A 24,730-nucleotide genomic window follows, 5' to 3' on the forward strand; every position below is an offset into this window, starting at 1 on the left:
AAAATAATGGGATTATGAATTACTAAAATAATTAAGAAAATTCATATAACTATATTGTATGCTCTGTAATAAGTTGAATTGCATTTTCACATTGATATTTAGTAAAGTATTTTTGTAATGAATTTATTTCACCTGAAAAATTAACTTATATATGATTTGACAATGAAATAGAACACTATACCGATTGAGTAATTGTTGAAAACTGAAATGAATATTTTAACAACTATCCTGTAATCATGAGTCATTATAATGTTATCCATCTACTTAACTTCCTAGTGTATTCAATGGTATTATGAGTAAAATACATATTATGCAGAGACATTAGTTAAGGTTCCATGTTCTAGAAACAATGAAGAAGTTCAAACCATGTAGTATGGAATGATAATAAATATATATGTGTACATTGTTGAGCTATCATTGCATACAGAACCTCATAAGCTTAGGAACACTTGCTTAATCCACGCACAATGAGCAGAACAAACTGGATGGATTGTTTATATTATACACAATGTAAGTCACTTCAGAGTAAAGAAGTGGCTTATATTAAGTTATGAAACGTCAAAAATATAATTGTTCCTACTCATAGGCATATAAAAAAAATACATATTTCTTATTAACTTTCTACCCAATACTCAATTTATGTGAGACTATCAAGTCCAACCTTGGATGGATTGTGTTTTGACTATCCTAAATTTAAATGCCTAAAAATATGTGGCTCATAACACATCTCATCAATGGTTAATAGAGGTAGTTATAAATCGCACGTTGAAAACAGTGAATCAATTTGAGTTTTTTACTTTAAATTCACAATTTGATTGCATATAATAATTTACGGTGGTTTCTCGATTATAAAAACAGTATTACTATACATGTTTTGCATCATCAGCAACAGTTTTTCATAATAAAACATATGATATGTTTATTTCTACAAGCACATTTTGCATACTGTCGAATCTATTAGTGATGAACAACCATAGAACCTTTGCACATAAGCTCTCTGCTAATAAAACGATATAAAGACATACTGAAGAGTTTTGTGTAATTCTATAAGAATCTTCCAAATCTACAACCCATCATATGGACAATCATCTTATATTTACGGAGTAATAAAATAAAATTAACAGTATATTGTGGTGTATGCTACTGATGTCAGTAGATATAAGTAGTACGTATCATCAGTCAAAAGTGAAATGCATGGAGGCGGAAGGTTAAGGTCAAAGAAATGAGAACGAGAACAAAGAATGATTGGTAATGGAAACAAAAGAACAATAAAGTTCGAGACGATTGATTCACATTTGCAGAAGGAACGGTCAAGTTTGAGATAAATGACTAATATTTTGCAAATGAAGAATTTACTCTATGGTTCTCAGATTTTACTAAGACTCTCTGTAATTTTGCATTCATAAACTTTCGATTGTCACCACTTGTGTTCTCGTTCACCATAGTGTAATTATAATCCAAAATATTATCTTCGGACATATACGATCAATTGATTCTTATCTATAAATAACAAAATCTTTCAGAAGTATATTTCTTGGAATTTGAATACATAGTCATTTCTTTCTTGAACAGCAATAATGAGGTACAAACTACTGAAAATGAACTATCTTTACGTACAAATGTACACAGTGAATGGAATTTTGTAACAAAATAAAATCTCAAACTTAGGCTAATTTACTTTATAATTTATGTAATAAGATAACTTTTATGTTAAATTTATTTATAGTAATTTGTATATATAACCATCAAGTATTCTTTGGATATCAGTCAATTAATGCTATGATTGAAGCGATTACGAGTTCACCTAGTCTGAGAACGGAACAAAGACTTTGTGATCAAAGACCAATAAACTAGTTATTCTGACGCGTCTCGGCCCCGCTGAGTAGAGAGAGAAGTTCAAGTTCAAAATGTGGAAATATATTCCGCAAGCCGCCAGAAACAGGAACAATCACAACAGGCACAAATCAAACGTTTATATACAGCATAAAATTGTCCTTAGGATGCGTTACAAAATAGCATACTAAAGGATACAACGAACCAATAGCATTGAAGATCCTTCTAAGTGGGAAATACGACATGAAAGTGAAGATGAGTGCTTTTGGCGCGAAAACAAAAAACCCAATTTTTAAAAAAATCAAATTACAAAAATAAGGTATTTACCAAGTGATTTCTGGGGATCTAACATCCTCAAAAATCAATATAAAAAAATATAATACAAATTTCATGATCAAATGTCTATATGTTATAAACCATTGAAGTGTTGTTCTGATTAAAGTTTTGTAGTACTAACTATTTAGACAATGAAAACCCTTCTACTTAAGACGTAACCTCAAATTTTTTGTCATAAAATTTCCATGATACTGTATCTAATTATTCGTTCATTTCACTAAAAAAACAACAACTTCAAACGTAAACTTACGAATAAATTCCAACATCCTGTGAATTCCATAAAAATGGATATCCCATTAGATATATGTATATAATATACAAATCTGTTGATGTAACAGTAGATAACAAAAATACAATAAATCCAGTTAGCATGTGTTGTTTATATTTTCCACTTAGGATCTAAAGTGTTTATTATTGGATATGAAATAACAAATAGAAAATAAAAAACTTTTTTACTGTTTATGATATGTCATAATACAATATTCTAATGAAGTTTGTCATAAACAATCATTATATGGAATCTTGAATTCTTCTAACAGACTTTATCCTAATAAAATCTAAACTGTTTTCAGATTGTCATTTTTATAGACAAAACACTATGGATTAAGTTAGCTTGACTAATCACAATCTAAAATAAATTAAGGCTTATCATGAATAGTTTTATTTAGTTAAAAACAAAACGATAGAAAACATAAAAGAGTATCATCAGGCAAATGCACTTGTTGGATCCCGTATCGAATCAATTATTATATCCACCCTGGTCATTTCTTCATCCTGAGGAGTTGAGAAGAAAAACGGTGAAACTATAATCTATGAACGACCTTTGAGCGACTCTAGATTGACCTTGAGAGTATCCACCAAATAACTAAGACTAAATTATGGTTATACACCTGTGTGAGGAATTAGAATTATGATTTACAGTTGATGATTAAGGTTAGAAATTAGATTTAGGGTTTTCATCACAAATTGACATCAGCTATAATGCCAAAACTCCCTTTAACCAAATGGATGAATGAATTTCGCGCCAAAATTCGAGACCTGTTATCTTACACGTGATTGGTTCGTCTACCAATTAAAGTTTCGCTAAAAAAGCATATTGTTTGACGGTCATCCTTCTGCACTGAGAATAGATTAAGCATGACAAAATAGTTTGTTCAGGAGTTAAAAGTTGTTTTATTTCCATGACAATATAGTTGTAAATATTAGAGTGTATTATATATTTGTGCTTTTATAAGTTCTCTGTAATTACATAAAAAAATGATAATGTTATGTATTTAGCAATCAATAAATGTAAATAAGCCTAGGCTTGTAATGTACAAAAATATTTCATTTATGTCAAATTCGATCAAATTTCTATTTACATCAGTCAACTATGGATATTATATAATCAACCTACAGATCGTATGTTAGATGTAACGGCGGAAAACTATGCCACATCCTTTGTTGACACACATGGTCAATCTTCCTAACAGGAGCTGTTTGGAACAAAGACGAATAGATCATTCGGAAAGTGATGCATACAAAGTGTAATATATAAGAAACAGATGTAAATTTCAATAACCATAATAGTATTTTATGTGGTGACAGTAGTCTGTTTACGTGAGCAACAAATCACAAAAAATATAACGAGATCAAAAAAATCCGTAAAGCTTCAAATATATATTTGTACAATGTAATTGTTGTATTCCGTCTAGCGTTTTTCAACAAAGTTGTTTTCTACAGGATTGAGTTGCTGACTCCGTGCTCAAACCTCCACTTCAACCCGATCTTGGAACCGGCAGTAACTCTAGAAGACCTACAGACACGTACAGGCAAGGATTGACAAAGCCAGGACCGCGTTCCCACAGCTGAAGAGCATATGGAACCCAAAACAACTGTATGTCAACCAGTATCAAAGTTCGGATCTTCAATAAGAACTCCGGGAATTATCACAACCATCATCAAAAAGGTACAAGTATTTATAAACAGTTGTCTACTCGATATACTTAATGTCCGTTGGCCAGATACCATTAGCAACAGCCTGCTGTGCGAGAGAACAAACCAGATTCCAGGAAAAGTCGGTGAAAGTGGATATGTCACGTATTGAGGAAATCATCAAACTGAATAACGAAGCGAGCTCTGATTTTTACTCGTAAAGAGAAACGAAAAAGTGGAAGATCAAAGAACACATTGAGCTGATAATTGGAATCAGATATGAAAATGATGAAATAGCAACTGAAGAAACTGGAAAGAATTGCTTGGGACAGAGCCGAATGGAGAATGCTGGTGAATTGCCTATGTTCCTGCACGAGGTATAACAGCCGTAAGTAAGTAATTAGGTTAGTAATCAATCTATCATTCCATTTTTCACAAACGCTATAATTCTAATATTGTTCTGATTTCCTTAAACACAATAACTCACTAATTAATCAAGTAATATATTATCTTCTAAATTGCAAAAGTTTAAAACGAGTAAAATAAATGATCATTAAGTTATTTATGACAATATTTATTACCCTACCTTGAAACTGTTTTGAATATTTTGACGATTCACTTCCCAAAATGATAAATTCCTGCTGCGTACAAAAACAATCTCTATATTATTACTCTCGTTTTTACAATCTTGATCATTATTTAAAGTGTCTATATTTAAACATTTCGGACGAAATACTATGTTCGATTCAGGTAGAAAAAATATTATCAATAAACTAATCCCAACCAAAATGTTACAGATGATAACTGGTAGTTGAAAACCGCCTCGATAAAGAAGGGTACCTAAAAGAATTAAATATTGTATTGTTGATTCGATTTGAAATGTTTTATTTTTTTAAGATGTTAATTTTGTTTACATTTTTTTCAAATCCACACTTACGTTTGAAGAATAACTAAGTCTTTATATATTCAAATAACTGAGCAATGTATAATTAATAAGCTGAGTATCAAGACGAAAACTATAGTTGAGTCCAGTCTTAAGCATACTTTGGTATTTGTTTCACCCTAATATATACTTTTAGTCAAAGTATATTATATTCAAGCTGGTCAAGCAAACAAAAAGATCTCAAGATATTGTTCTTAGAGAGATACAATATTTCATTTCCATTTGGAGCAGATTAAAATAGAATACATCTACAGTGAATAATATATCACTACACTCGTGATCAGAGTATGTATTTTACCGTTCACATTAACTCATTAATGATTATTTTACTAACCGTCTTAAAAATACATAGATAAATCAAACAAATTAATTATTGGATATCGTCATACTACCGTGGTGTGTGCTATTGATGTCGATAGATATAATTAATATGTATTAACAATCAAAAGTGAAATATCTCGAGGCAGAAGCTTAAGAAGATCGGAGAAAAGGGAACGAGAACAGGAAGTGATTGATGTGGAACAGAAGAATCAGTCAAGTCTGAGACGATTGATTGACATTTCGCAAATAAAGTATTTACTATATCGTTCTCAGATTTTAATAAAAGATTCTGTAATTTTGTGTTCGAATACATTGATTGTCCCTACTTGTTCTCTCGTTCATTACACTATCATCATATTATCTTAAAATGTATTTGAAATTACAAAGAATATCAAAAAGACATTTTCAGTTCATGTGAATATGATTTTGTATAACACTCGTAAAAAAATTGTATAACCAAATAGTTTCTAAAATTTTATTATTATTATATTTCCTATACCAAATTTGTGAATACAACTGATTTGCTCACCTCCTATAGGATTTGAAAGTGATAAACTAATTAAAGCAAGTCCATCGAACCAAGTGAATAAAGTCCATAAGTTATTTTGATTAGTTAATTGACTATTTGTTACATCATTATTATCTATTGATTCTTTACACACTAAATCCGTTAATGATGCTGAAACTTGTGCTTGAATCGATAACAAACCACCTCCTATAAATCCATCGAATAAACCAGGGATAACTGTTAACCATGGATTAGCTTGGAGTAGAACAACCACACCTATTAATCGATAATATGTATATAAATTAATAAAATGATAAAATACACTTTTACTCAACCAAGTCTATGTAAAATCATTTCTTTGTAGACAAGTAGTATATATAGATATGTAGTAGAAGTTTAGTGATACTTGGGTATGTCTATGAATTTTGTGTGACACCAATTAACGTTATTAAATAGGTGATATTTCTTTATCAGAAATGATATTGTAGTGAGCTATTAAATAAAAACCAAATAGCTAATAATACAGTTTATCTTTCAGAAATGTTAGTAATCTATGGTAAAGTCAATATTATTTCATAATTTACATCAAGCATAGATTTGTGTTCGACAGACAATAGTAACTGTGAGACAGCAAACATCTGATTTATTTTAGTATGAGACTCTTAAACAGTATGACGCAACCACATAGAAACAGATCCAAGACCTTTGGTTTTACACCCAAACGCTTAGCACTTAGACCAGCAAGGTGCGAGCCGACGATTTGTATACTTAACTTTAATCAACTTTCAATATCCCATAACCATCTTCCATTATACTTTATGATTGACTGAATCACACTTGACGTAACTAAACTCCACTAGTCATTACGTTTCACTAAAACTCAGTTTTATTTGTTTGAATGAACGTTTTAGAATTGACTTGTCGAATAAAAAATATTTCATTTTGTCAATAGAAAGCTTAAAGTGACTAGTGAGGAAACATTGAGATGACGATTTCTTTCTGGAATTCAATTTTAGAAGTTCATACATTCAAAGCATCAAAATGATGTTACGTAATATTTTGACAGACAAAAGCCAAAGTCAGTGAGCTTGTGTTCATTTTTCTCAATGGACAGTTTATTGTTTAGTCAAGCCGTTTGGTTACATCTTACACAAGGCTATGGAATGCTTTGATAAAAACACCTACTCAGTGTGATTATTTGTAATGCTTCTCCGATGATCATGATACCTAATGACAAACGACGGCCAAAATGGTCAGATATGTAACCAATTATCATTGTTGTCAATAAACCAAATAATAATCTCACTGAATGATTGCATGCACCAATCCAAGCAGCTCTACGTTGCCCTTCCTTAAGTAAAAGTTTATCTGATTCATTGCTGAAAGAGAAAAACAGTGAGGAAGTCGAAGTTTATTGCTATATTCACCACCACTCCAATATTTACTGAAATAATAGCAAAAACGTTTCAACCACAAAGAAAGGCATGGGTATACTAATTAGTAATATAAATAAAAGATACAAATCATTACCGTGAATATTTATATTTTGAGTTAGATATTCTAATCAGTTTGCCGTGTGTATCAAAATAACATGTCTAAAAAAGACTAATAAATCAGACATTTTGCATAGATATACAATATATGTCATAAATGTGATCCCGTAAATCATTGGGCTGAAATCGTATAAATAAATTATTTCTAGTTGAAAGTTATTGTGTTTTTTCTATCATTATCTAAACGAAGATATTTACAACATGCAGACTCAAGTCTAGTCTTATTTGTTAAAAACGTCGGTAAACTTTGATTTTTTCAAAGAACTCAAATAATGCAGCTCACCTTGCGATCAATTCAAATTTCCCATCCTTTACGTCATATGATAAACCTTCGTCTATCGCGCATCTAAATATTAATAGAAATAAATGCTTTATCTTTATATTTAGAACAAATTTTAATTGTGTTTCTAATTGAAAATTTTATAATATGGAATATATTTTAGTGAGGTATATGCCGATAAATCTAGTTTGTATATCAGCATGTCTGTAGAAATGTTTTGACGGTACTGTCATTTACATATTCAAGGAGAATCCAATTATTCCATTCATTTTTAAAGCTCTAAATTTATAGACACGTTAAGAAAATAGGACTTACAAAACAAAATGGACTAACATAAGGCTTCAAGCCTTTTGACCTTTTAAACTGAAACTGATATTATACATCGAGACTTTCCGTCGAAAAATTATTTTAAATAAATGATTTGTTTAGTAGGTTAAACGAAGTTTAGGACATCAGAAATTAACGGATTATCAAATGAACTTCTGTAGGTTAAGTTCGACATCTATTAGACATCATTGTGAATTTAATGGGTCGTCAGAAGCGACAATTAACAAAATGAGTAGAACAAGAGCGATAATAAGACTACGAAAATTCAAACATGAGAGAAACAGAACTAAATTATCATTTAAAATTGGAGAATAAAAGTTAAGAGTGACGTTTGTCACAGTATTCAGAGTATATTATAGTCAAATTGTTTATTCTGCTAGGCAAAATATAAAACTTAATAAGTACCACATAATTTGTTTAATACATAAGTATTCCATAAATTTGCAATATCTGACAGTGTAGGGTTGGTCGGAAATATAAATATATCTATACAATAAATCAAAGATATGAAACATTGAGGCAATGAGAAATTGATTATTAATAATAATTGTTAGTAGTTAAAAATTAAATCCAGTAGATCGTTTCTGTCATCTCTTAAACAAACTAAGAACATAATCGCTTTTTCAACATCTTGTTAAACTGGTATTATGATTCATTTTATTCATTATATGTTGGAGTAACTGATGTATTTTGGCTATGCAACACTTCTGTGCGATGAAAATTACACCAGTAGGTAGACGGACGAAGGAAGTATATACTTTTTAATAAGTTACCACCAGGTTCTGTTATTCTAAATCCAAACTAATGCTCCAAAACAAAGATAGCCAGACATAAGGCAAACACGTAATTTAGACAATCATATACGTATTTGTGTTTTCGGTATAAGATCATTGAAATGAATGGTTTGAATATGATGAATACAATTTAGAAAACTAAATAATATTGTAAGATTACATCCAATTAATCTCTAGACGATGTTCTAAAATGGCACATGCGCCTTAATAAATAAATTATGTATCTGACTTAAAATTGTTTTCCAGTCAGTTAGTCACTCAGTAAGCTACAACGTAGGACCAGGAACATATGTGCATTGGTCCAAGTTGCCAGTGTAGAAATTAAGAAAAAAAAACAAGGATTAACAAAATAATCGTTACTTCAAATGTTTCGTCTATTATTTAATTTGATATGGAAGCGCATTTATCAAATACTATCTTCAATGCAAACGATATTTTTTATTCCTTAAATGAACTTCGAAAATACTAGTAAACAAATTAATCCCATTAGCTGAAATCATGAGTCAATTGAAGCTAGATCACCGTGGAAAACCTGGAATCACTGGACGACCGTTTCCTCATAGTATGGGACTCCTCAGCAGTGCGTATCCACGATCCCACCCCCCGCGAGATTCGAACCCAGGACCTGATGGTCTCGCGCGCGAGCGCTTAACCATTAGACCAGTGAGCCGTCATCCAACGGTGTTAATGTTTGAATTCCACCAATCCAATCATTAAAAATAAATGACCTAATTGACTTACCTGTAAAATACATACTGATCAGAAATAAAAAAACATAATTCCAGTGATATATACAAAGGAATAAGTAACATGGCTAATAATATTAGAAATTTATTTCTTAAATTCCAGATACTATCACATTTCAGCATGTTGATAGAAAAAGAATTGGGAAATGTTGTACAATGGTGTTACTTTGCTTGTTTTTTTCCTCGTACAAATAATATGTGAAGTAGTGACAATGTTTGAATGAAATAATAAAAGGTTTTCTCACTTTCTAGTTTGTTTGTTGTCTATTAAATATTGTATTTATGTAAACAACGTAATTTTAAGCCTGGATGTTCTTAATGATAAGTAACAATGCATAAATGTAGGTATATACATATATATTTCACAAACATGATAGTTCACGTGAGTTTATTCATATGAATTCAATAATTCATGTTGTAAGATTCAATAAACCAGTATTTTTCGTCCGTTAGTAATACAATAAGTAAATGAGCGGTGAATCTTAGTAGTTTTGTAAGTGTCTATATAATAAATGTGATTTTTATACTAGAATTATACGAATTTTCAGACTACGTTTATGGTAATAAACAAAAGCGCTAATCTTTCCGGGTTTTTTTAAAACAAAAACAGATGCAATTGGATCATGTGAAGGTAAAATGTGAACTATAAGGAATCAAATGATTCATTTATTTCATGATAGATATCATAATGAACATATACCGAGCAAATTTAATGAAACTTATTGAATATAAATCACCTTGAAAGGTTGTAAAGTGTCAATCTGATGGGTTGTACCAAATAGGTGTCTTGAAACAGAGTTTAGTAAAGTTTTTATTCTATTTGAAATAAATCCTATATAGGCTGACTCAGGTCCTTCTTTCTATTCTCTTAAAATAACTTCTTTTACAGGTACATGTAAACTTATATACAGTTGGAGATAACATGAACGGTAAATCTAATGATCATAATTTGCTTCGACAAACATATTTTGTACTCGACGATTAGTTTGAATCTAGAACATATCTTGATTAATGCAGTTTTTAGTCTTCAGCTGATTTATGATTCAACACTATTGACTTCAAATTATAGTACGGTAGTTTCTTTAGGCTCTTTTCTTCAGTTCTCCTGTATTTAGCAGGAAATTTTTGTGGTTACATGTTGTTCTGTAGACACTTTTTAGATTTTCATCTCTTACTTTCATAGTTTATTGACGTCACAGATTCTTTCTGTTTTATAGAATGATATTTTAATTAGTAACTTATCTTAATGTACAAAAGCTGGTAAGATTTAGATAAGTTCTACTCCATATATATTTACGATATATTGAGCGTTAAGTTATTTAATCCTCCATATTTCGCACCAGGATTTCAAAAAAGCAGGATTTATCACTATTTTTTTTATGGTAAACTGTATATGAGCCATATTGAAAATCTTTAGCATGTGTTTTGAATATTTCTGAATATTAGATATGATAATTACGTTGCCAAGATACCTCAAATAATATGCCGTTTCATCTGTTGCTCCTTTGAACTTGGTCTTCAAAAGATTAGCTATGAAAAAAATACTTACTAGAACAAGATCTAAAGGACTTATCGTTGCTGCACCATCAGTTTGACGATTTTTGATAACTGTCAAACTGATACTGAACATCATTCATGTACATAATTGACAGTTGTTTGAAATATAATATTGGTAGACATGAGATTTCGGAATACAGAAAGATCTTGATTATGGATTAAATATATAATACTTTATAAAACAAGAGTTTTACGTCAAAGGAAATCATGAAATTATCATAGATGTTGATATGATTTGGTCAGTCTGAAACTGGGATAAATCTTTTGATTTATGTGCAGCTAATCACTGACGTACTGGTTATAGCTTTCCCGTTAGTTAGCATGCCGCTTAGTGAAAAGTCGAACTGATTATTGACAAAATAAATCAAATTGTAACAATTTGCTTATGCATCTGCTATAGATCAAACAGGTAACCTGAACGAGACCTTTAAAGTGTTAGTTCATCATAAGTAGTGTTAGTTATGTTCATAACTAACCAATCAGATCGTTACTTAAGCTCCCAACATGTTGATCTGGTCTGATGTGTCTGTAAACTATCCCTATTGCATGTGACCTACCAATTGAAAGACATCATTATCCTATTATATTAGTGTGACTCATAATTTTTATTCATTTCGATAAGACAAGTAATGTTGGTCGGCATGTTTATTCGTTTCGCCTAATGACTGTAATTCCTCTAATTACTGTACTGACCTAATCGTTTTTACGTTTAGAAACAGATAATATTTAAAGTTAAGTTGTCCTTGCTCTGACCATAGTTTTCACATAGACTCTGTAATCGCCAAGATGGCGTTTACAGTTCTAGTAGTATATTTGTAGGACAAATTAAATCCTACAAAGTTTCAACCAGTAAATTCGATATACCTACTGAAATGGCTGCCGATAAGTACTATGATTCCGATGAGATTCCAGAATTATCACCCCACCATCTGGGAGTTCATGATGAAGGCCAACTTGAAAAAGACGAACCCAAAACCAATAGCATGATAGAACTAGAGTTAGCTAGGTTACGTGTAACTCAGAAGAAGAAATTGAACTAGGAAAGTTACGCCACCAGAGAAGTGAAGGTTTCAAGATTCGAATCAGTGAAACCTCTGTAACATTTGTCAATCTTATATCTTAATTGGTAGTTTAAGATTTTTTTACATAGGTTCGAAGATTTGTCAAATTACCAAGGAGAACAGTATAACTTAAGATTTTAATCATAAAATTTATATTTAGTCGTTTTTAGAATTTTCTTCTGTGTACTACCACCAAGTAAGCGAAATAAATAACTTCAGGTAGGGAGAGGTAGTGTAAAATAGAAATATGTTACTTAACGGAAAAAAAATTGGTAAGCTGAATGATGAAACTTGGTATTACTGAACGAAAATAACTAGCGATGTTTAAATTACTAGTCATGACTGTAGGTAGAACTTTCCTGTTAATTTTATTATTAGAATAAGAAGTAAATATTTTCATAAACTTAGATTGTTGAACAGAAGCAACATATTGTAACCGCCTTGAAATAACAATCGACATGTATTTTTTGTTATTATATGAATGTATTAAAAAAGATTCCCTATTTTTATTTATTTTTAATTGATGTGTTGTATTAATTAACTATAATTATAACTCAATCAATTTGTTCAATTTGAGAAAAAAACAATTGAACTCACACTTACTAAGTTATCCTTTAGAAGTCATTCTAACAAGAATTATTATTGAAGTATAGTATATGTAAAGTTGTTTTTGACTCATTCAAATAGCATTTTATATGACACTTTCCTTTGTCTTATGTAGACACTGTTAATTACTACTTTTGTGAATGAATTTATTATCAGAATGGAGGTTTGTGGAGATTGTAGTAAATTTACTAGTTGAATTCTATATTTTCAATGTTGGTCTAGCTTAGATCAACTCGTGAACTCAACTATTAAAATAAATTTATTGTTGAAGACACAAATATGTCAGAAGGGGTTTTGTGGATATTATAGTAATTTCAATGGTTGAGATCATGAGTCAGTTGAAGCTGGACCACCACGGAAAACCTGGAAGCACTGAACAGCCGTTTCGTCCTATTGTGGGATCGTGGATGCGCACTGCTGAGGAGTCCCACAATAGGACGAAACGGCTGTTCAGTGCTTCCAGGTTTTCCATGGTGGTCTAGCTTCAACTGACTCATGATCTCAACACAAATATATTTTTAGTCTGAAATATCAACTTGCCTCGCATAATTTAATGAGATAATTTTCGATATGATCATTGTTGTAACTTGAATAAGCTTTATTTTTATGGTATAGACATGAATCGTCTTGATGATTCAGACAAATAGTTATTTTCGTATATTGGTGGACTTAGAAATTAGTGTTCATTTTAAATTTGATGTTGACTTGTTGATAGTAGTATTGTGGTGTAAGCTACTTGTGTTTGCAGATATAAGTAGTATGCAACAGCAGTCGAAAATGCAATGTATGGTGGCAGAAGGTTGTAAATATTGCAGTGTAGAGAAAAGAGAACGAAACTAAAAGCAATCAAGATAACAACAAGACTGGAGGAGCAATGAAGCTTGATTGATGTAACTGATGTACAATTTTCACATTTTACTAAACCACGGTGCGACTGAGTATTATCTCCATCTGAGTGTTCGTTCACTATAGTATTAGTTGGCTATTCTTAATAAATAAATGGTATTAAAAATAACCATACATAATGCAACTTTCATGAATTTCAAATGTACTTCGGGGTTTTTAAGTTTGGTAATAATTCACTACAAATTCTCTTACTTGTAGGTCGGTGCTATTTATGTATCATCAAAAACTTGTTCACATTCAGCTATAGTAAAAAGTAGATGAGATTGATGTGATCACTACAAAAACCATCAAATAATAGATTAAAAACGGTTAGGTATAATTTTTTATTCAGCTACTCACTGTATATTTATCAGCGACTGATAACCAAGTGAAAACCTGTGCATTCAAAAGTCAGACTGTGATTATGGCGGTTAAAGAAAACTTTTATGCTAGAAATGTGAATGTAGTTTACTTAGTTAATTTTATTTATCTAGTCATCGGTATATCAATACCATAAAGGCTTTCGTCGATAAACTGTATAAAGACGTTATTTATATACACTTGTTAATTTGTAAAAAGTGTCTTAGAAGTGTAAACTGGAAAAACGAATATTTTAAATAACTGTTTCGTAATCTGCCAAAAAATGTAATTAAGTTACTGGGACTCAACTGAGATAACAAAACAGGTCGAGTTCAGTTATATCAAAACTGAAGCAGTTACCCATCAGTGGCAAAGAACAACCTTATGCTATATTGTAAATTGATTGAAGTGAGAAATAAAACTACTAGAATTCCAGTTATTCCTTTAAAGACAGTGTTCTAGGAATAGCCTTAATATAAATCTTGACAACACAGTGGATAAAGTTAAAACAAATGTACTATACTACTCAGTTTCTTACGAATGGTTCAAATAAAAATGATCGTTCAAGAAATTAACTGTAATCATATCTTATAGTTGAAGTTATGTCTGTTAAACTCATTTGATTGGTAAAGGTATGGTGTGTGCTACTGATGTCGATAGACATAAGTAGTATGTCTCATCGATCTAAAGTTAAATACCTGGAGACAGGTCAAGAAAACCAAAGAGAAGAGAGCGGGAACAGAGAATGATTGGTATGGGAATGAAGGAACAATGAAGTCTGAAACGATCCACTGATATTTTGTATATGAAGTATTTACCATACATTCGATTGTCCTCACTTATGTTCTCGTTTACTACAAACGTAATATATTTACAAGACAAAACAATTACAGTTTATTCAAATGTCATTGAGTTTTCTTCCCTAAGCTCTGATAATATTATCCAGGACGTTAATGAAAGTTTCTCACTTAAATCATCTCTTCTTAAAAACAAAAACAAAAATTTAACGAAATCCAAATATGTCCACTTGATATGCAAATCTCTATCGTTACGAGCTATTCATTTCCATAAAATAAAATATCATTCTAAATAACCATTCTTTTATTTATAATATAAAAATCTAGATAAAAATCAATAAAATTGAATAAAATATCTATGAGGAATGCATTTCCTTTTAGAAAAAAAAGTACTTCTTGTTTACATTCTAGTACAGAAAAACAGCAACAACGAAAAAGAAAGAGAAAACAATATTGCAAAATCTTACAAGTTATCTCGATATTGTTACAAAATCCAGATTATTAGTTTATTTCAATGGTTAAGATCATGAGCCAGTTGAAGCTAGACCACCATGGAAAACCTGGAAGCACCGGACAGTCGTTTCGTCCTATTATGCTTGCCGTTCAGTGCTTCCAGGTTTTCCATGACGGTCTAGTTTCAACTGACTCATGATCTTAACCATTGAAATTACTATAATATCCACAAAACCCATCTGATATTAGTTTATTTATTAGAAAGATAAAGAGAAGAAATTTATTTCCCAAAATTTAAAATTACAATTCATTATTTGAATCCAAATGACTTTCTTTTTGTTAAAGAAAAAAATGCTTTAGATTGTTTAAATAAACATTCAATTTAGTAAGATCATTTCTTTTTGTATTCTTGTTAAACGTATTGGTAACAACCTATCATAGAAGACAGAAAAGAAAAAAACGAATAAAAAGAAAAATATATATAGTGCCATCTATTGATCAGTATCTTTTTTTCTTTAGAAAGTGTGACTTTTTAAATTCATTTGGTATTGTTTGGCTTGTATCTTCGCACTGAGGTTTAAGACTGCAATTGATCAGTCTGTTATTGGCATATGTGCATATTGTGCGTATGCCTCGATATTGCCTTAATTCACAAGCTTTTTTAGGCTATGAGTCCCAGATTAAACATCAACTCTAAGATGCAGGTATATGCAGCTGACAAGTCCCAAATAGGACAAAACGCGCGTCCTGGATTCCACTGCTAGCCACTATCCATCATTGCTTACAAAAAGTGTAACTTTTTGTTGTTAAAATTAATTTATTTATAAATTTAGATCAATTACCTTACTCATTTACTAGTATTACATATGTGATGTTATATTTAATATATATATAGATCATGATAAATATGAATTCAAAATGTTCAAATCATGTTATTTTGGTACTTAAATTCTTATTTACAGTGTATTGTTATATTTGGATGAAGAATAATGAATGATAACTGTCAGGATCTATGTATGGACTGTTATTACATATATTGTTATGGTATAACTGTTAAGTAACTAGATCATATGTATATTTATATTCCTTTTATTATAAGCTTCGGTTTGATTTATTGACTACTATTATACGTTTTACTATTATTATGATATTCCTAATTTATTAGTAATAGTCTATCACAATTACAGCTAGTACAGGTTTACGCGTCATTGATCTGGTCTTATAAGTCGGTGTCTCTAATTAACAATATTATCGCGTGATATATTAACAGGCCACAAACCATGACATGCATAAAAATAATTGGAAGCTTGATTTATGTTTATGAGGCGATACTTTTACTTTTTAAATCAACTAAGGTGCTAGAATGTATTATTATCTGCTCTAATGAAGCAGACCTCATAGACATTAACAATAATGATACTGATTGGGCTTTCCAAGCAATTTGATTTTTGGAAACACTAGTCAAGTCAGTTTTCTTCTCAGATTTCGGCTTAAAGAACACATTTATTCATTGTCTCACTATCCCCAGCTAATAGTCAAGCTGAGAGTGTTGGCAATACTTGAGAGCGAGCTCTCATCAAGTTTATAAAAGAGAGAATACAACAAAAAAAGTCATCCAGAATTTCCTGAGAATATACAGAGTAACCCCTAATCTATCCTTACTTGAGAGTGTCTTCCCAGCTGAATCAATATTTGGAAGAAGAATTAGGATTTTATTCGGCGACATTTATCCACAAAGCAAAAACAGAGATTGTCAATCCAAGGTGAGGAGAATTAAACATCAGTTTCTTAGAAGGTTACCAGTGTATGTAGGAAACTTTCGATAATAGCAGCCTGTGTGGGTAGCATGTGTCATCGTAAGAAGAGTCGGTGATGTGATGTATAAAATCGATGTTTGAGGGAAATGCCTGACGCGGCATGTTAAACATTACGGCAATCTAATTCGAGTAAGGACCTTCCTAGCTCAAGTAACGGCTTGACTGAACGTTCACAGAACTTTCACATTTCAGTGATAGAATAAGATTTATTACTTTTGTGAGTGAAAAATATGCTATACAGTATTAAGGTATCTTTCACACATATTAATATTTGCTGTTAGTAAAAATAGTGCTGAAATTTATCTTTAATTACATGCTTCAATTCGAAATATCACGAATGTGAATATTGCTTATCAATTTATGATTTTATGCTTGCTTGACGAACTAAACAAATTATTACCTTGTCATAAAACCGATATAAATTCAATTTCTAAAAGATTCCATCAATTATATTCTTTAGAATTCATATGTACTCATACATATGACTGAAGTATTCATGGAGTTACTATGTTGAGCATAAGTAACTTATTCCAGTTTTTCGACAGGCCAATCTATTCTTTTTTTTGAGTCACGTTTTGACCTTGTTAATTATTCACTTATCAACCTTGACTGTTTTTATATGAGCATGTGTGTACATCTTATCCTACTCATCCATATCTGTAGCTTATTTCTGTATGACTATAAATAAATATTGACTAACGCTCGATCAAATTGAGTTGGTTCACATGCCTTCTCCACCGAGCATCATTTCAATTTTCCCTCTTCTCTTCGTTTCCTTCGCTACGCCCCTCTAATTGTCTGTCCAGATCAATGAGTGTACAAATATACATATTCAAAATCCATTCTCGTAATTGACTTATTTAATTCCGTTATACACTAACACGAGTGAACTCGATGATTATATAAAAGGATTGGCTATATGTTTGTTTCAATAGCAATCAGAAACAATTCAAATGGAGTCAGATATAGGGCCACAAAAAAGTAATCGAAAAAGAAAAATATTTCCACATTATTAGGATTTTTATTATCTAATAGTTTAACATGATTCTGTATCAATTATTTTATAAAATAGTCCAGAATATTTCAGGTTGTTGATGTAGTAAATAATAATGTATGCAGATCTTCGTAGGTTATTTAATGGTATGAAAGCCTATCAGGACGTTTTATTGTTATAAGATGATTATTGTTCTATTAATGAAGTAGTAAAACTTACCATGTGTGCATCTTGTAATATACTACTTATAGTAATCTTGAATGCAACAGTAATTTAAGATGACCTTGATTCTGTGAAATTAATGTATTCAATGAAAAATCCATAGAGAGAATTTTGCAAATACTTTAGACCAGATATTTTTAACCAATTTTAGCAAATACTGTAAATGGTGTGAAGAAATTGGTACACGGTTTTTCTCACCGTAGATGTTCAAGGTTAATATTCATAGGTGGAAGGAACAACAGTTCACTAAGCACTGAATGCATTAATTGTGTAAAGTAAATATTAACATTACAAGGTAAATGAAACTGAGAAATTATACCTGACTTACACTCCGAAACCGATAGTAATCGATATGAGTAAGCCGCACATAAAGAAAACAGCACCAGGAAAAGCGTGTACAGTTCCGGCATAAATAAGTGGGAAGACTGTCAGATTGATCAGAAATCCCACAAGCGAAATAAATGTTCCAAGAGATAGCATGAAACCTTTTAATAAATTGAATAAAAATCCAACAAAAATTACGCTTAACTTTACAACATCAATTTGTTTTGCAAAGTAGAAAATTGAAGGAAAATAAACAAAACTAGGACTACCTGATATTGTTCACTGAAGTTTTGTGGTTTTAAATACATCAATATAGCCTCAGTGGTCTTGAATGCTGTTAGAGGTATGAGAGCGGTTATCAATTCCCGGTTGCTCACACCGTGGATGGCTTCTTCTAGAGGTACCTGAGAAGGGAATCGGATTAAAGGTGGCCTTAGTGGCTTGAGAGTGTGACCCCAATGCACAAAGGACAACTGCTTGAGGTCGGTCACGCACGACTTTTTTGTGAGTAGTTCTCATGTTAGCTCCGTACTTGTTGAGACCTTACCACTGGAGACGGATATCCGTGGGCTAAGGCGACGTGTGCATCTTTAGGGTTGACCTTTCCTAACCTCACCCCTGCTTGTGGGGAGGCAGCATCGCTGTTATGCTGGTTGTCTGTAGGAAACACCATACTACCTTCACACCTCTGTACAATCAGCAGTATGACTTCGTCCTCGAACCATGGGTTTGCTGCTTTTAGTCTTATCGCTCTTCAACCAACCTGCATGGTATGGTGGCATCTTGAGTAATGATTGTTAAAGCCAGTATAGCTCGATTGGTTCATCACGATAGGCAATCCCAATCATCACATCAAGGTAGCAACAACAGTTGGGAAAATATAGCCTACTGGAAAATACAATGTTAAATAGTAGTCTTCGGAAAACTTAGGCGTTGAGTAAATCTTAGATCATCAACTAACGGCCTAGTGTATTTTTATTATACCAGTGTCAAACTGAAACGGGTCGTATCATTTCTCTTAATTTATAAAATGACAATAAGAGTTTGCATCACCACGACGTGGTTGGATTCCGTCAGTTTCAACTTCTCGATAGAACTTGGGAAATTCCTTGATAAGAGTAGGATAGACTGAAGTTAGAAATTGGACCATCGCATTCTAACATGGTGGTTTAATAGTTAAATACTCTTCAGTTCTATTCCTAGTATTGTAATTTTTTGACTGTAGCAGAGTTCCATATCAGCAACAAATTGTTTGGAAATTACTGGTTTTCTATTTAATGCTAATCCATGACTAATATCACTCATAAAACAAAGTCTCCTACACAAAAATCTCCAATTTAATGAGAATTGAGCATGATAATATTATGAAGTTTCTACATCTTTTGTTTTTTTTTTGGTAATGTATGCGTCTTATATACGACCAACTATACTTCAAATTTAAACAGTAAAGACGAAATAACACTTCATTTTACAATTGACCTACTGTCAGTGGTTCACGGTCTACTAAAACCGAGACAAAACGTTCAATTCATTAAATGTACTGCTATCTTATCAAAAAGCATGTTTAGAAATATAAATAAAATCAGTCAATAATGAGAAATTTTGTATTCAATTGAATTTAACTTCCTATCACGCTGCGGAGAAGAAAAACAACCGCTCAGAAAACACTTGTCAAATTTAGAATCCTTTTGGTATATTTGTGGATTTATATTAGTACGACCCCGTAATTTCGCATTATAAAAAAAATACTAAAAGCTTTATAGACGAGTAAAATTTCTCCAAAACAACAAAATAGGTTGAGAAAATTTGGTTATGTTAGCACCAACAATGTTGAATCATCACAATACTAGTTACAACTTGTTCAGATTTCTTCGGTTATATCATTGTTTAACCATACAAAGTGCGTTTTATTGTTTAACTGTGTATTTCTCTTACAGTTCTGATATTTTTTATATGCCGAGCAATCACTTAATCGACCGGAGTGGAAATGTCTAGGAGTAACAGAGTCAGCTATGAAATCAGACTGAAAGTTCAATCAGAAGTGTCATTTTCACTCTACATTTGTTTGTCGTATACCACATGATATCTTGCCCAAAAATGCCATGGTACGGCCGAAAATGGGGAGAGTTCCTTGACCGTCTTGAAGCCCTCTCATATGGCAACGCGTATAAAGCCACTGTTAGGGAAGTCCTATTCATTGCGTCATCGCGGCGGAAGGTTTCATATATGAAATTGAGAGGACAAGAAGTAAATTTCCGGTGCTTAGACTGAGTTGTTAAATTTGATGACCCCCCCCAGAATTGGAAAACTCTTATTCAAAACCAATGGTACGCATGGGCTTCAGGATCCTGACGGAATAAATAGCGTATGGACTTATTATAGGTATTCGACTGCTATACGACCGCATCTGCTAAAGTTGCTTCACTCCTTTGTGGATTAGACCTCAGGGTCAAAGCTCGGGGAGTAGCATTTTAAGCAAACCACTTGTTTTAGTTTGGGCACCCAGGTAGTATACCAGCCTACAAACAAATTGGATGGTAACTACTTTATACAGCGCATGTATATTTTAATCCTTCTTTGTATCAACGTTAATATACTTAAATAAATAAATCGATAAATAAATACGATATCTTAGCCATGGACACTTTTTAACGTATATTCCATTCCTAAATCTACTTAATTAATACGCTCACTTAAAAATTTTCACTAGTGACATATACGTTTGGTTTGGTATAAAATCGTAACCTTTTATCATCCTTTGATGATTATCAAAATAAATTCTTTACCTTTTAAAAAATACATATGTTTTGATAAATAGTATACAAATTTACATTTAGAATAAACAGCAGTCTTGAATCATTTCACAAAGTAAAGTACTCTTTCACCATATAAAATAATGTATTGACCTCCAATCTATTAATTGTACCAACAATCAACGGTAATCATGATTCATTTTAAAATGTTTTTAGTAATTGGAAAGATTGTACTAAATATAGCTCAGAAACAACGGATTTCTACATATTCATATCTCATTTGATTATTTAATCTTCCATAAATTTCATGGTAATAGACTGTTTTTTCTGACACAACATAACTATTTATTAAAGTTAAACACTAACTGGTCGAAATAAATTTCAAATGAGATAACCAAACTTAGTCATCCCAGGAATTTCAAAATATTATTGTGCATGGCTTTAAAACTGAAATAACAAATATTAAGCAAAGATGAATTGTAGCTAGCAGTAGAATCCAGGATGATCGACTGCATCATGAAGACGTCAACGTCTGAAAGGAAGCGCGGGATACAATGGACATCTAAGATGCAGTTGGATGATCTAGACTTCGCAGACGATCTGGCCCTTCCATCCCAAACGCGACAACAGATGCAGGAGAAGACGAACAGTGTAGCAGCAGCCTCAGCAGCAATAGGTCTCAATATACACAAAGGGAAAAGCAGGACTCTCCGATACAACACAGAATGCACCAATCCAATCACAATTGACGGAGAAGATTTGGAAGATGTAAAAGCCTTTACGTATTTGGGCAGCATCATTGATGAACAGGGTGGATCTGATGCAGATGTGAAGGCGCGGATCGGCAAAGCAAGAGCAGCATATTTACAACTGAGGAACATCTGGAACTCAAAGCAACTATCAACCAACACCAAGGTCAGGATTTTCAATACAAATGTCAAGACAGTTCTACTGTATGGGGCAGAAACCTGGAGAACTACGAAAGCCATCATCCAGAAAATACAGGTGTTTATTAACAATTGCCTACGCAAAATACTTCAGATCTATTGGCCGGACACTATTAGCAACAACGTACTGTGGGAGCGAACAGACCAGATTCCAGCGGAGGAAGAAATTAGGAAGAAGCGCTGGAAGTGGATAGGACACACATTGAGGAAAGCCCCTGACTTTGTCACAGGACAAGCCCTCACATGGAATCCTGAAGGCCGAAGGAAAAGAGGAAGACCAAAGAACACATTACGCGGGGAAATGGAGATAGACATGAGAAAAATGAACAAGAATTGGATGGAACTAGAAAAGAAGGCCCAGGACAGGGTGGGTTGGAGAATGCTGTTCGGCGGCTTATGCTCCATTAGGAGTAACAGGCGTAAGTAAGTAAGTAAGTAAGTAAGTAAGTAAGTAAGTAAGTAAGTAAGTAAGTAAGTAAGTAAGTAAGTAAGTTGAATCCAGGATGCACGTTTCGTCATATTTTGAGACGCCAGTTGATCCTCACTCCAGGACTCGGGCCTAGTACTGTTCGCTTCAAATGCCATCGTGTTGTCTACTTAGCTACTGAGTCCAGATAACCATTAGATTGTGCATTGTAGTGAAACTTGATTCATTTATGCTTATAATACCTGTTACTTAAAATAATATCGAGTCAATCCACACAGAATGAACATATTCCAATAAGAAACTGATCAATTGAGGTCCTAAACATTAAACAAACAATATATAAATGAATTGAAATCACAAATGTTTAATAAAACAAAATATATGTGATTGCTATAACAATTTCCCTTAAAATCATCTACAATCATTACTAACATACCTTGTTTATCATTTGGTGTTATTATCGAGATCATAGTTCGAATTGGTGCAACAAGTGTATTTTTCACCAATCTTACAGCTGATGCTTATGGAAAAATGAAAGAAAATCAATAGTTCTTATTTAATGCTAGAGTTTAGGATTTTATAACACATTTATTCAACAAATATGTCCACCTTTAGTTAGTTTTAAATAATGAAATATTTTCCGGAAATATTAAAATATTAAACTCTACAGTTATTGAGCGACTAGTCCAAACCCTTCACTACCTACATTGTTGAGGTAATACACATTAAATCACCAACCATCACATGACTTAAATATGAATATATACGCGTATATTTTGAAAAAATGTATCATGCAAATTAAAAATAATTGGACTTTCAGCATCTTTTGATGCAATACGCATAATCCTCCATTTCAAAACTAAATCATCAGTGAGACTTTAATTTATGGACGACCTCTGAGCGACATCAAAGTGATCTTGAGTGTCCACCTACTTAATAGGGCTAAGTGAGTGTTATAAAACAGTCTGAAAAGTAAGGATTATGATTCAGTTGATGGTTAGGGTTAGGAATTAGATCTACGTTTTTTCATCACGAACTGACATCAGCTAAAATGTCAAGATGCTGTTTGGCCACATGGGTGGGTGAATTTCGCGCCTAAATCCAAGACCTGTTATCCTATATCTGATTGGGCCGTCCATAAATTATAGTCTCGCCAAATCTTCTACCATGTTAGAATAGCAGAAACCAAAATATTCCTCTAAACAAATATTATTTTGTATATCATGTAAATTAATGTTGTCTAATTACTAAGAATTACACTATTCAGTCTGATAGCAGACTATAATATCAGTTTGCCCAAAAATATTTTGAGAATCCTTACCAAAGCATTAATGACATAGCTGAATTATTTATCTTACCTCCATAAACAATGTAATTAGCAGTAGGTAAAGTGAATAAGAATGCAATACCCATCAATATTCTGTTGATTAACATAAATCCAAATCCTATGAATATCACGGTTGTAATCATAAATAGTATTCGTATTTCTTTCGATGTAATTTCCATGGAATTATATTCCGCAACATATTCTTTTGTATCACCCATGCTGCATAATTGTAATATACGAGTTTGTTCCCAATTGTAAATTGCCACAATGAATGTTATGGACAAACATGCTGACAAAGCATCAGATATACCTCTGAAATGATTGAAATTTGAAACAGAAAACCAGTTGCATGAACTATTTTGTTGGCAATATTAGTGTAGATTAAGTAAAACTATGTTCTATTTAATATCTAGGTGGTAACTAAAACTGACAAATCTTGGTTTTCCTTGTGTGACATTCTTAATTTTTGCAGTTTATAAAATACTACTATAAATATTGAAGTAGTTTGTTATCTTTTTTAAACAATAATAATAAATGTAGCGACCGCATGGGAATAGAAAAGACATTGACGGTCTCATACAATCAATACGAAAATTATGAGACAACTGAGATTTCGAGATACTCAGTACTCAATAAATATAGTCC

General features: G+C 32.0%; 1 protein-coding gene across 3 annotated transcripts in view; it reads right to left on the reverse strand.

The window, feature by feature from the left end:
- Positions 1-24,730, reverse strand: part of MS3_00003702 (uncharacterized protein) — an 88,293-nt gene that overhangs the window by 8,268 nt on the left and 55,295 nt on the right. Inside the window, exons 1-8 of one of the 3 annotated variants that reach the window (XM_051211562.1) lie at positions 9,551-9,798; positions 7,692-7,754; positions 7,041-7,234; positions 5,877-6,131; positions 4,670-4,923; positions 3,566-3,644; positions 2,420-2,436; positions 2,039-2,058 (exon numbers count right to left, since the gene is read on the reverse strand). In XM_051211562.1, the coding sequence (XP_051071632.1) occupies positions 3,576-3,644; positions 4,670-4,923; positions 5,877-6,131; positions 7,041-7,234; positions 7,692-7,754; positions 9,551-9,678 (963 nt within the window). In that variant the 5' untranslated portion in view covers positions 9,679-9,798 and the 3' untranslated portion in view covers positions 2,039-2,058; positions 2,420-2,436; positions 3,566-3,575. Of the gene's footprint in view, positions 1-2,038; positions 2,059-2,419; positions 2,569-3,565; positions 3,645-4,669; positions 4,924-5,876; positions 6,132-7,040; positions 7,235-7,691; positions 7,755-9,550; positions 15,707-18,626; positions 18,793-23,194; positions 23,279-24,116; positions 24,398-24,730 lie in introns of those variants that run through there. The other 2 variants (XM_012943780.3, XM_051211563.1) reach the window with 2 other exon arrangements.

The sequence above is a fragment of the Schistosoma haematobium genome, chromosome ZW (genome assembly GCF_000699445.3).
Source record: "Schistosoma haematobium chromosome ZW, whole genome shotgun sequence".
In the NCBI taxonomy this organism is placed as follows: Eukaryota; Metazoa; Platyhelminthes; class Trematoda; order Strigeidida; family Schistosomatidae; genus Schistosoma; species Schistosoma haematobium.